This window comes from Nanorana parkeri, unplaced genomic scaffold, assembly GCF_000935625.1.
Source record: "Nanorana parkeri isolate BGI_ZX_2015 unplaced genomic scaffold, ASM93562v1 scaffold36, whole genome shotgun sequence".
NCBI classification, from domain to species: domain Eukaryota; kingdom Metazoa; phylum Chordata; class Amphibia; order Anura; family Dicroglossidae; genus Nanorana; species Nanorana parkeri.
The window spans coordinates 879,762-893,801 of NW_017306304.1; the positions used below are offsets into that span (position 1 = coordinate 879,762).

The 14,040-nt window shown below is 44.5% G+C and overlaps 1 protein-coding gene across 3 annotated transcripts in view; it reads right to left on the reverse strand.

The window, feature by feature from the left end:
• AP1AR (adaptor related protein complex 1 associated regulatory protein) overlaps window positions 1–13,326 on the reverse strand; it is a 43,427-nt gene extending 30,101 nt beyond the window's left edge. For 2 of the 3 annotated variants that reach the window (XM_018570015.1, XM_018570001.1), the window contains exon 1: window positions 13,126–13,326. In XM_018570015.1, the coding sequence (XP_018425517.1) occupies window positions 13,126–13,211 (86 nt within the window). In that variant the 5' untranslated portion in view covers window positions 13,212–13,326. The remainder of the gene's footprint in view (window positions 1–13,125) is intronic. The other variant, XM_018570007.1, reaches the window with a different exon arrangement.
• Window positions 13,327–14,040: the final 714 nt, after the last annotated feature.

Sequence of the window (14,040 nt, forward strand, 5' to 3'; positions counted from 1 at the left end):
ACTACATCTAATTCTTTGCTGTTGTACGCTTTGGTTTCATTCAGCACTCGAATCTTGCTAGAATCTAAGCTTGGTTATATACATATAAAAAAAAAATCTTTCCCAAAATATCTATTTACCAAGGTTTGAGGGGATACCCCTGGTGGCTGGTTAACTAAGCACCATTGGTACTGAAGTCCATGTTGGAAATGCATTTCATATTATTCATTCTGCACTACAGAAACTCACAATCAGTAGAGAGCTTTAAGCATTCAGTACTTATTCCTCTTCAGACAATTGTCTGCAAGGAAATGCAGCTTGATTACTCAGTTACGCTTCTCATATTTATTTTACAACTGTAAACCTTCCACCTCATTAATGTTACAGTCAGACAAGATGGCGTTTGGAGAACCAGACAGACACCTCACAGTGCAAACATACTTCCATTTCACAGCATAAGAGATCTCTTATGATATTCTTCAACTACTGATGTCCCACTAATAAAAATAAAACATCTACTATGTGTGTGAGGTTTCAAATATTGGCTTTAAACCACACAAAATTGCTGGTCTGTAAACAAGTGGATCCCATTAAACACCAGTGACAGGAACAAACTATGAAAATTGTTCTAAGTTATATATATATATAGCTAGTAGTGTACTGTGTAAATGTTATTCGCCTATGCATGAATAGTAGTGTGAAGTCAGTTCAACCTTTAAAAGAGGACCTGAAGTCTGGAAGCTGTGCCCCATAAAAGTTAGGCAGAAGGCAAAGCACTAGTCACCAATATTGCCTGTGCTCTTCCTTCAGATAATCTTTTCTCCATTAAATCTGTGCCGTGTTTCTGTGTGGAGGCAGCCATCTTGGTAAAAGGCAGGGCTTTGCTTCATCATATCAGAGCTGTCCCCTGATGACATGTGATCTGAGAAGTGTAATGCAGGGGTGAGCAACTCCGGCACTCCAGCTGTGCTCTAATTACAAATCCCAACATGCCTCTGCCTCTGGGAATCATACCTGTAGCTGTCAAGCTTGCCATGAATCATGGGACTTGTAGTTCCACAACAGCTGGAGGTCTGGAGCTGCCCACCCCAATGTACTACTTAGGTACAATTACCATTTTGGGTCTCGCTTCTGTTTGATTTCAGGCCCATGTTCAAATAACCACAAATAAAGGAGGATCTGCACATATTAACTGAGAGAAAGGGATGTAAAAGAGGTTATAACAAAGAATGTTCCATCTTTTCTTTTTTCTATTTACACATAAACAATCTTTTCAATGTGTGTTATGTTTTTTTTAAAACCATCTTGTATTTATACATGTGTATGTGGGCAGCCCTAGTTGCAGCCAGTTCCTGATTTGCAGTGCCACACAGTAGGTGTGCTTTAAGGCCGTGACACACTGCACGCGAAGCAGCACGGAGCGGCGGCGCGCTGCCTTTGCGAGCAGTGTGTCATATCATTTTCTGCTCGGCAGCTCAGCTTGCGAGAGCTCGCTGAGCGTGCCGAGATGAACAATTTCAACTTCAGCCAATCGGCTCGCGCGTATAAACCAGCGCGATGCGACAGCTGGCAGGTTGTTACGGACGAGCCGATTGGCTGAAGGTGCTGTCAATCATCTGACTGCACTCAGCTCACACACTGCACGCAAAGCTCCGTGCCGGATAGCTTTGCTTCGCTCTGCACGGCTTCGCGTGCAGTGTGTCATGGCCTTTATTCTTCTGTCTCCCTATGCAAGTCTGAGAACTCATTGAAAACAATACACTTCCCAGGTGATATATCTTATATCAAGAGCTAAGAGGGGAGGCAAGGTGCAAATCTCTGTATTTAAAGTGTATGTGCAGCCAAATTGTATTTTTCACCTTAGAATAGGAAAGGGTTAAAACCATCCTGAGTGAGAAGATATTTCCCCAATGTGAGGGGAATTTCCATCTTGCAGAGTTGTTGCCAGAATATTTGTCCCCACAGGGATACCCCCTCTCCGGTCCCCCAGCACTGACTGGTGGGACGGACAGATAGGCAGAGCCAGCTGTCACTCACGCAGCTGGGTGGATCTCGACAGCATTGTCGGGACCTGTCCCGGCTGCAGCGCTCTTATGTGTTACACAAATAAGATACATTTTTATTATTAGTTAGGGTACTTGAATTCATTTTTAAGATTTAACTCCTGAGTTTAGTGTCACTTTAAGGTAAACCTGCGGTTATAACTCAAAATGTGGTCAATAAAAATACGGTCCATTAAATGTATAAGAGAAGGTTAAGGAAACTGCAACTATATTCTAAATAGGAAAGGATGGGACAAGATAAGAGTGAAATCACAGCAGAATCCACAAAATGACAGTCCTTTATGATTCAATAACAACATCATTTTTCTTACTTGTCTATTTCACTCCCTATGAAAAGCTTTCCCCTTGCAAACACGGTTATCTTTCATTGTTAGGGCTGCGACAACTAATCGGCTAAATTGATTATAATCGATGATTGAAAAAGTTGTAAACTTTTTCAATCATCGATTAATCGGCTTCCGATTAGTTGGCCCTGTTCACGGCTCCACACACGCTGCGCGCCGCACCTCCTCCCCACCTCACGATCGCCGATGTCAGAACCGCCCTCCCGCATCCACGTTCCACACGCCGCACCTCCTCCCCGCCTCAGCTATAGAGGACTACAAAACCCAGCAATAGTACAGTGCAATGCAGAATACCGCCAGCTATAATGTACTAATGCTGGGATTTGTTGTATTCCTCTATAGCTGGCGGTATTCTGCATTGTGCTGTATAATGTACTATAGCTGGCGGTATTCTGCATTGCACTGTATAATGTATTGCTGTGATTTGTAGTCCTCTATAGCCGATGCCATTCTGCATTCATTGCTGTATAATTTTACACTTTCCATTTCACTACATTGCACACCACACTTTTCTTTTTCTTCCACCGCTCCAAACTTGCTCCTGTGATGGACTACAATCTCAATACAAACTAGTAGTCCATCACTGGAGCCTTTTTTTAAAATGTATTTTATTTTTTATCCGATTAACCGAACTTAATAAATCGGCTAACGAATCGATTTTGAAAATAATCGTTAGCTGCAGTTCTACTTGTTTGGTAAATATTAGGGATGCACCTATACCAGTTTTTCGGTATCGAGTACGAATACCGATACTTTGCTTTTGGTACTCGTCGAAACAGAGTACCGATACCAGTGCATCTGCTGGCATGGAGTCGGCTTCCCGGGCAATCTGATTGCCCGAGAAGCTGGTTTTCCTGTTGTCTAGCCGGCGTGATTGTGCTTCACCGGGAAACAGGCTTCCCAGCCAATCAGCATCGAGCTGGCTTCCTGGCCAATCAGGAAGCCGGGAAGGGGGGGGCAGTTAATGATTCGCCGTCCGGACATGGTCCCCTACGGCACGGCCGGTCAGAGGACATCTCCCTCTGACCGGAAGTTCCAGTATTGGGGAAGGTATCAGAGTATTTGGGCGAGTACGTGTACTCACCCAAATACTCAGTATCAGCACCAATCCCGATACTAGTATCGGTACATCCCTAGTAAAGATACTTGACTTATTTCTCACTTCCGCAGACTTCCCCCAAGCTGCACAACTGGACTTTCTTTGCAGGTCTGACACTCGCAGGCTCGCCAACATCCAGGATCTGCAATCATGCATTGTATGGGAGGACTGCAAGGGCCAGCTCACATCCCAGGAGCTTCAGAAAAGCTCCGGCTGCTGAGGGAGCAGGGAATAAGGTACCTGTACTTACTGCAGTCCCAGTAGATAAAAATCAACATTTGACTCATGCAGTGTATGTGAGGGGGTCAGGATGGTTACAGTACATGTCCCTTAGCCCGATAAAGCATTAGAAAAGTTTGAAATGATTAGCATGGTTAGTTAACCAAGAGAAAATATTTCACATAGCTGCAGTAGCTCGCTTTATTCTGGCAAACGTCAGTGCGGAGGACGATACACAAGTAGAGTGCGGAGTACAATACCCAAGTAGAGCACGCAGGAACACAAATTCCCGGTTGACTGATCGGGAGTTTTCTTGTGTCAGCAATTTAGCCACAGGACTGGGGTCCTCCTCCTATTTAGACCTTAGGAATCAACCTCTGTCTGTACATGGGACCGCTTGCAGAGTCCTAGCATATGAAAGCTATAAACAGTGGAAATGTTCTGTACATATGGGACCTGATGTGCCTGTCAAAAGGATTTGAATGTCTATAGCAGGATATAGCCTTCTTAAAACAAGATATTCACATTTTATTCCATCACATATCCCAATATCGCTATACCTCAGTAGTTCTGGATGGGCATCTGGCCAATGGGATGTAAAACATTGATTTCACAGGGCCAAGCTCCAGTATCTTGCTAGTTGGTCCCGCTGGCTGTCAAAATACGTGAACAATCTGATTGGGTGCAGGCATTGTTCAGCTGTTTTGAGAGCCAGCGGGGCCGACTAGCAGGATACTGGAGCTTGGCCCAGTGGGAGATTCCCCCTTCCACACAGTTCAGCGTAGATGGAGGAATCTGTTGCACTTCTATCCGCTTCAGCTGCGGTGTCTCAGTATACCGCGAGCTGTAGCTCGCGGTATACTGAGCCTAGGGTGACGAGAGGACGCTAGTTTGTGTCCTCCCGTTACCCCAAGGAGAACTATGGGGGAAAACCTTAACCCCATAGCTCTCCTTTAAATATTGCAGCACTGCAATAAATATGTATCTTCTATATCTGCCTGGAGTTCAGCTTTAAGCAAAACAGTGTGCTCACCCTTCTGCCTCCAACCTGTGATTGGACAGTAAAGGAGCAGCAGCATATTGCTAAGCTTATGCTTCTGCTCAGTCTGCACCCTCCTCCTGTCAGCATGCAACACAACTGATTGCCTCCTAGCACTGTCTGCCTCTTATTTAGCCTAGGTTAAGCTGTACAATTAATACAAAATTGCCTTATTGCTGTTTTTATGACTGTCCAGAGGTCAGATTTAAGATCCCTGTAGTAATAAAAAGCCAGTGTGGCAGAAAAACGGACAAGCTGTATATCATCTGAGAAAGACGGAACTCTTTCACTGTACAGCAGTAAATAAATTCGATGGCACTCTATTCTAGAACAATTTCTGCAGGTCACTCATTTCCAGACAGAAGCAGATGCTGAAAGGGAGGAGGCTGACTGACACAAATCACTGCTAACAACCACTAAGTGCATCCACCCAGCAACTGTCTATGGTGTCTCTGGGGGGCCGGTGATGCCGGTACATCACCAGGAAGTACAAGCCTTCCAGGACTTTCAAAAATGTCAAAGAAAGTGAAATTGAAAACAGAACAAAGAAGTAGATGCACAGCATAGCCAAACAAATATCCAGGGGTGCACTGTGTAATGTACTTTGGCCACGTTAGAGAGCCATGTCCTATTGCAATACTCACCCCCATGGCACTCAAGGGGTCTGCAACATGCCTACCCTAGACTGGCGTAACAGACTGTCATATGATGAGAATGTTTGTATGTAGAAAAGCATCACAAGATTCTAATTGCCTTAATGTCCAACTTCTATTTGGTTTCTCTCATCCAAAAACAAGTCAGTAATAGCAGCTCCCATAGTTTTTGCTAAAAATTACTTTGAAGGCACGCAGAAAATAGCTTCCAATGAGGCACAGTTCTCATCATAAGTAGGAATGTCAGCTCACTCTTAAAGTGCAGGACCAGCCACACTTTCTGAATAGAGTAAGGAAGTGTTAATGTTCCTGTCTGGGGGGAAAAAGCTGACAGGGGTTCTAGTCTTCCCATATTCTGCAGAAGAACAAAGCCCCCTTCACATGGGCACCTTCATTTCCATGCATAGATCCCCTGCTGATCACAACGGATGACACTGTTGTGACATCTGTGTCCATTCAGTTTTTTCCTCCAGCAAAAACTGAAAGTACCGAAGCCATGTTGGCCTATAGAGAGTAATATGTAATGGACATGCGTTTGTTTACATCAGATTACCTCCGATCCGCCGCGATCAGGTCTGCCGAAATGGAACTCTGATCCATTTGTTTTTCAGGACCTCGCCAGAGTTGGGGGTAATCGCATGTAAACAGACTCACATTCGTTTAGATCCGTCCCCCTGCCTATAGACAAAGATAGATGTTAATCTATCAGATGACATCTGTCTCATCAGATCTGCAAGAACAACTGACAGGAGGGCCTGATCTTTCCGATCAGGCCCTCCTGTCAGTTTTTCTTGCACATCTTACAGATGTGTAAAGAGCCTAAAGTGTGCATTGCATTGTGTGTCTGGGAGTGTTCCCATCTAGAGATATCATTGTCACCAGGATAGAAAGTGGAGGGATAACAAAGTTTTGGCTGGATATCACAGCGGAAAAGCTGTCAGCAGCTATCAGGCTATACGCCTGAAAAGGTACATGAGCTTCTTTTCAAGCTTAACATACAGTTGCCAAATATTCTGGTTACATTTATTTATAACAGTCATATTTAATGGGCAGTACTTTAGATCCAGAATATTTGGCAACTGTATGTTAAGCTTTGTTTAAGATTGTTAAAATTCAATGAACTGACAGATATTGAATACTTATGTTTTTACATATAGCAGTCATATGACTATAGAGACACAACTGGCTGTGTAGTCTGTATGTAGACAACCTATCTAGCGAGTTTTATTTATGAAGGTTCCACAGTGTTTCTGTGGAGAACAAAGCCATAAAACATTTATGATTGCACAGATTGAAGGGGCATTGTGTGCCTAGCTCTACTTTACTCATACTGCTCTCTTTCTCTAACAAATTGTGGAGCTAGGAATGTCAAATGCTTATGTAATGATGCTCTGCACAAGGTCAGAACAAAAGGGATGATTCTAAATCAGAGAAAGACCAGAACAACCAGATTAGGAGGATTAAAAAATTATACTGATAAGTGAGATACGGCCACAGTCAGCTCCTCGTTTTTAAACTCTTTCATACATGCAAGACTGTTGGAGACATGGGAACCCCCCTCCCCCCCAAAAAATAAGAAGCAAGGGAGTAAACATTAGTACAAAATTAAGGAGCCATCAATTCATCCTCCCTAAAACCAACAGGCAGTTTTAAGCCAAGTCCAAACAGATGCTTAAAGGGGGCTCCTGTGGTATACCAACCCAAGAACTACTGCAATGTTGTGGCAGCAAGAGACTACTTGGCCCCCTGATTTAGAGTTCTCCACTTTAGGGAGAGGTATCAGGACATGGGTAGAATTCTACCTAGAAAACACAAGTACTGAATTGGTTGGTCGGATGTCCAGTCCAAGAAGAATACAGCAAGTCCAGTTGCCTTGACTTATTTTTTACAGATACAAGTACTGAATGCCCTTCTTTCTTTAATGCCTGTTAAGGAACAGTAGAAAAAGTTCAAAATACTTACATAGCAGTTCTTTTTTTGTTTTTCGGCACACTGGTTATCTGGATCTCCCACACAAAGGACTGCTATTTTTTGGAAATTGAACTAGGGATGTTTTACCAGTAAATAAGGAAGAGATTTCTTGGCAGAGGTCACACACTCCTGACAAATCATAAACACCAGGTAAGTGCAGCAGGTAAATATCAATACCCAAAATGTTCAAAGAAACCTCACATTCCAATGTATAGTTGCCGGTTCCTTGCTTAAAGTGACACTAAACTCAGTTAAATCTTAAAAATGCATTCAGGTGCCCTAACTATTAACTTATTTGTGTATCACTCTGAATTGGTGCTGACACTGTCCTTCCTTCTGGAGGGTGGCTATTTTTGTTCCCCATGGTCCCCGTGTGTGTTGTAAAGTAGCCAATGCTCCCAGCAAACTCCCGTGGACCACAATCTCTCATTTAGTTTACTTAAGAGAACTATGGGGTCAGTGTTTTTCCCCATAGTTCTCCTTAGGGTAACGGATGGTACAGACTTGGGCGATCCTGGGACAGGTATTTCATGGGGACCATGGGGAAAAAAAGTAGCCACCCTCTAGAAGGAAGGACAGTGTCAACACCAATTCAGAGATGCTTTGAGGATCTACAGCTGAGTGATAGACAAATAAGACACATTTTTGTTAGTGATTTAGCTACTTGAATGTATTTTTAAGGTTTAACTCCGGAGTTTAGTGTCACTTTAAGGTGCTCCTTGAGTTACAAATGAATTTGTCCACTCACACACGGAATTGATCAAAACTAGAGCAGACAAAATCAGGAGCAGCTGTGCATGGATGGCAACCAATCACCTTCTCTCTTCAGTTTGGTCCGGTAAGATTTGAAAATGAAAGAGAGAAGCTGATTGGTTGCCATGCACAGCTGCTCCATATATTGATAAAATCCATTCATGGTTTCTCCTGCAGATCTCCACATAAGCTTTAGCACGTATTCAAAACAGCAGTGCAAAATACAAAATGCAGGAACCACTTCAAATATTCTTCTACAGATCTAACTGCAGTAAATGGAAATAGAATTGGTTGCTGTACAAAACATTGTTGTCCTTACTAACCCGGCTGAAATGTAATCAATGTGTGGGCACCTTTGGGAATTCCACCCCACCCCCCTTCCTGGGTCATGAGTTTTAAATCATCTTTCAGTGAAGGAGAGTGCCCAAAAAAAAAAAATCATGCCCGAACAGGGACTGAAGCTAATCAGCTGTAGTCACTGTTTGGGTAATCTGACAGAGGAACCCTGCAACTGTCAGAATACAACAGCCCAGCGGGAAGCGATTCCCACGGCCATGCTGTTGGCCGAATCAAGAGTGTTTAGTCTGAGGTACTAACAGAGAAAAACCCCACAGTGTATGCCCAGCCTAAATAGGCAGGAATGTGCACCATGTATTAAAGGAAATGTATGCTGTAAAAAATGTGCGGGTTGTCTTTTCTGTCCTCCGGTCCATTATTATTCTAATACAGTGGTTTCATTACTGTCTGTGATGCACACGTATCAGGAGTTCTGATTTCACTGATAAAGTAGTGTACACCTGGAACGCATTTGGGCCAATTTGGCAGGAAATGGCTCAGGGTCGCTCCGTGTTTACACTATGCCATCAGCAGAAGTCGATCATTAGATTGACTTTTGCTGAAGGAACATGTTGGAAAACCTTCCAATGAATGGTCCTTGCAGCCAATCAGCTTCAAGCTCTGTTCAGGTATTCTGCCAGCATACAATGCTCACAGTGGGGATTCCTCCAAGCACACCATTGAGCGTAGATGGGGGAATCTGTTCTATTTTCTTCCTTCAGCCCGCAGGTTGAATGAAGAATATATAAGCATGTATACCCAGCTGTACAGACTTCTTCTGGCTCTGAGACTTGTAAATAAGGGCAGACACAACCAGGAAAATACCACATTCAGAAGGTCAACAATGGCAGCCTGGGGATCTCAGTGCTCAAAAGGGCCTTTAAAAGAATCTCTTTTAGCACAGCAGCGATAGTGCGTTGCGGCCCGATTGGGGCCGGAAAGCACTGGATCGCATTGTGGCTGGTTCACAGAAAATATGCTGCAAGCACTATTTTTTCTGACAGGACCGGAACACAGGCATTGATGTGCCACACGTTCCCATGCAGCCAATCGCACTGTGGCCAGAGGGCGTGGCTGCGGTGCAATTGAGCTCAATGCATCACCTCACGCCCAACACAAAGAGAGCCGGCTGCAATGCGATCCGGACCCAATTGGGCCGGAACGCACTGTGGCTGGTGTGAACTACCCTAAAATCAAAACCAATCAGTCAACTTCCAGTGGTGTATAAAAAAATAATGTAAGCTTCTTTTTGCTGTGGACGATGTTGGCACTACACAAGGCCCATGTAGTATGACAGTGCCACCCCAAACCTGACCTTCCATACACAGAATACAGGCTGACACTGGATATCAATGAAGCTTTTCATGATATTAGATCCTATCTAGATTTAGCACTCAAGATATTGCACCAGCTTTTCATGATGCTTAATTCATGCTGACCACTTCACCCAACCATGCAGCTTCACCCTAGGAAGCGTATGAAATACTATGTAAGATTTCATTGTCCCTTACCCGAAAATTGCAAACCGTTTTACCCCACATTTAGAGCTAGCGTGGGAACTTGGTAAAGGGAACAATAGTGGCTACTCCGCAGTTGTATATTGTAAAGTAGACTAGCCAGCATCTGTATATTGTATTAGAGAAGGCACAAAAAGGGACATCTACTAGGCCAATACAGAGTCCCACATGAGCGCACCAGGGAGTCCGTACAGTAAGCATGGCATGACATGGTGGGATATTCCCATCATCCTTTGTAATATCCCCTTTCCAACCCGTATCATTATACCCCAGAATCCAACGTGTGCTGGAACAACTGCTGGATGGCGCCTCAGTATACAATCTAGAAGATATGTTGTCCGCACACCATTCTGTTTCGGAATGTTATCTTTATTTGTATTCATTTAGCGTGACATGTGAATGCAATGTTTCCGGAGCCTCACAGGACCCCTTCGTCAGACAAAGTGTCCTATGCCTGACGAAGGGGTCCTGTGAGGCTCCGAAACATTGCATTCACATCACACGCTGATGAAATACGAATAAAGATGATATTCCGAAGCAGAATGGTGTACGGACAACATATCTTCCCATCATCCTACCCCCTGATCTCATCAATGCCAGACCACCAGCAAGTCATTTTTGGTATCCCAGCTCTGGACAGTGTTCCATCCAAAACAAACTTGAAACCTAGAATGGCTACAGGAAAGAAAATAGCTAATAGAACTGACTAAGTGATGTTCTTCGGCTAGAACGAGAACAGAGAAAGACTGAAAACCCTCCAGTGTTCCAATGTAACAGTCAAGGCCGTACATTTATAGCAAATCTTCTGTTTATGGTAATAGACTACTGTGCTGAGCTAGCAACCAGTTCATCCAAAAACTGACACTAGACTCAGGCATTAAACCTTAAAAATACAATCAAGTCCCTTAACTACTAACAAAAATGTATCTCATTTGTGTATCACTCGGCTGTAGATCCTCAAATCATCTCTGAATTGGTGCTGACACTGTCCTTCATTCTGGAGCGTGGCTACTTTTGTCCCCTATGGCCCCTGGGTGTGTTATAAAGTAGTACCAGCTCCAAGCTCACTCCTGTGATGGACTACAATCTCACATTTAGGGGGTTATTCACTCAGCTGCCAAAGGCAGTTGAGTGAATAACCCAGCTAAGGGAATCGGCTAATCACTCCGGCTCAGTACGGCTGGTTTGAAAAGGCGAGCGGCATTCGGCTCTGCTATTCTGCTCGGTACCTCCGTGGTGCCGAGCAGAATAGAAAATCAATGAAAAGAGTTAAAAAAAACAAAGTTGAAAAATATATTTTTTTAGGGCTGTGGAAATTAAAGATTAATTTCTCGATTAATCATTAAACGTTTTGATCGATTAAAATTATTTTGATCGCTAATGAAAACACTCACCTTTCCGCTGGCTTTCCGGGAGTCCTGTCGGCGATCCGGTGAAGTCACGGGCATCGAGATCACCGGACTCCTACCCCCTTCCCCAAGTGGCTAACGAAGGGAAGGGGGAAGGAGTCTGATGACATCGATGTCCGTGACGACTAATGAAGGGAAGGGGGAGGAGTCCGGTGACGTCGATGTCCGTGACGTCACCGGACTCCTCCCCCCTTCGTTAGCCGACGGAGCCACTTGGGCCGGTGAGTTTGCCCAAGGAACTTTCTGCACGAGTGCCAGCCAAGGCATTGGCCTATACACATACAGCACAGCAATGAAGTAATAAAATGAACTAGGATCACACTAATCCAGCACGTTATTATTCTGAGTTGCCCCACTCAAGCGGCGGCCATATTGAGTGGGGCACGTGAGATTAATAACGTGCTGGATTAGTGTGATCCTAGTTCATTTTATTACTTTATTGCTGTGCTGTGCTATAATTGGATCTGTATGTGCGTTATAATTAATCGATTTTAAAAAAATTTGATTAATCGAACACGAAAATTTTAATCATTACCAGCCCTAATATTTTTAAAATGTAAATAGTAAAATAAAAAAATAAAGATTTGAAAAAAAATTCAGGCGGAGCTAGCAGTGACCTTTAACTCCGCCCAAATGTTTCCTATTGGCCGGGACCTGCCAGAGTCTTCCAGCAGGTCCATGCCAATGAATAACAACTGGGCAGAGCCGGCCATGACATCACGACCGGCTCCGCTGACTTGTTATTGTTTAATGACAGATCAGCATCATTACAACTGGGCGGAGCCAGCCATGAGATCACTGCTGGCTCCGCCCACCTGTCATTTGCAGGGCTTACGGCTGGCCTTCAACCGGCCATTCGCCCCACTTCGGCTCCTTCGTGAATAACCCCCTTAGTTTACTCATTCGTATTGAGATTGTCTGTCTACGGTGAGCATCAAACCAATGGGGGAGCAATATTTAACAGATATGATGCTGTGAAGTGGAAGGAAAGGCTACACACAGCCTGCAGTGTCTTCCTGTGCTAGTGTCCGCCGAGTAGCGATACTTTGTGCAATACATGGTTTTTTTTTTTACTTTATTGAAGTGTCACAAAAAGGACATTTGATTACAGCCAATGCACCGCAGAAGAGTTGGGTTGTGGAAAAATGCATCCCGTCTGGATTTTTCCACAACTCTTCTCAAGTCAGCGTTGCGCTGTGAACAGGACATGTAGAAAATAGTTGTGTGTGCCCTGCCGCTGACCTGCATTGTTCTTGTATGGCATAGTATGATGGGGCCCTGCTTTAGGGATGTTGATGACATTTAATATGCATGAAATGCTGTATGTTCACAATGAGGACAATGTCATGCATACAGGAGATCCTTCATGTGTCAGGAAGAAAGGCCTACTGACCTCCACAGTCCAGGTGACATAAATCTCTAGAAGATCATCTGAAGTCAGGAGAGCAGATATACATGACATATGCTGGACTTCGATCTCATCATCGCCTTCCTCCAGACCAATGTGTGTGATCAGGAGATGAGCCCCTCATCCATTCCATCACTCAGCTCGGGTACAAGTTGTGTGCCCCCAGCAGCCTGCACCGGTGACATGTCGCCAGACGTGCCCCAGCCAAACAATAGACAGGACACCAATGCGACACCTGGCAGCCGCAGCCAGGACCAGCCATGGCAACACTGCGATAGGAGCCCGCCCACTGTTACAATGCCCGCATACCTGCCCCGTAGCCCCCACCGACTCACCCTCCTCCTCCTCCTCCTGCTGCTCTCTGTATCCTGCTGCTATTCCTACGGAGGAGGCTGCAGCACCGCGTCCAGCAGATCCCCATGGCATACTGACCCGGGAGCTCACACAACAGGCCAGGGGACGCGCCTACGCGCGCTCTAGTCCTGACAGGAGACCTTCCGTGTGCGCGCCCCCGTACACCGGTGTTCCAGGCTCATGGTGGAAGTGATGTGTGACGTGAAGAAGTGGGCGGTACTTCAGCTCAGTGGGACAGAAGTGATATGTGTGTATGAGATAGTAGTGGGTGAAGCTCCAGCTCAGGGAAACTGGAGTTCTATGGTATATCGGTGAGGAGATAGGATAGGGCGGAGCTTCAGCTAGGGGAGAATGTATGTGTGGAGATACGAGTGGGAGTTCAGGTAGACAGGAAATAGGAGAGTGTATAGGAGTCACAGGGCCTGCTTCTCTGAATACCTGGCCTGGTTTAATAAGAGGTGTGCACAGTCTTATTAGTGCACATGCACATGGATGTAATAAAATACTGAACATCTACATAGCAGGGCCGTAGATAAATTTTTTTCCTGGGGGGGGTTCAGCTTCCTATAAGATTTTATGTAGCAGACACACAAAGGTTTGAAAAAAATATACCGGCAATATCATTCCTAAACCAATCCTTTACCCCGAGCAATACTGATTTTGCTGTTTGACACCATATGGATAAAAACCATGTGGTACCACTTATAATTGGTACCAATTCACACAAACAGCTTAGTATATACTTTATTGGGATTTTGTTTTTACCAAAAACATTTAGCAGAATACATTTTGGCCTAACTTTAGGAAGAAATTTGATTTTATTTGATATTTTGTATATCTGTGGGAGTCTCAGGTGGGCTGTGCATCTACGCCCCTGCTACATAGGACAGTGCTGG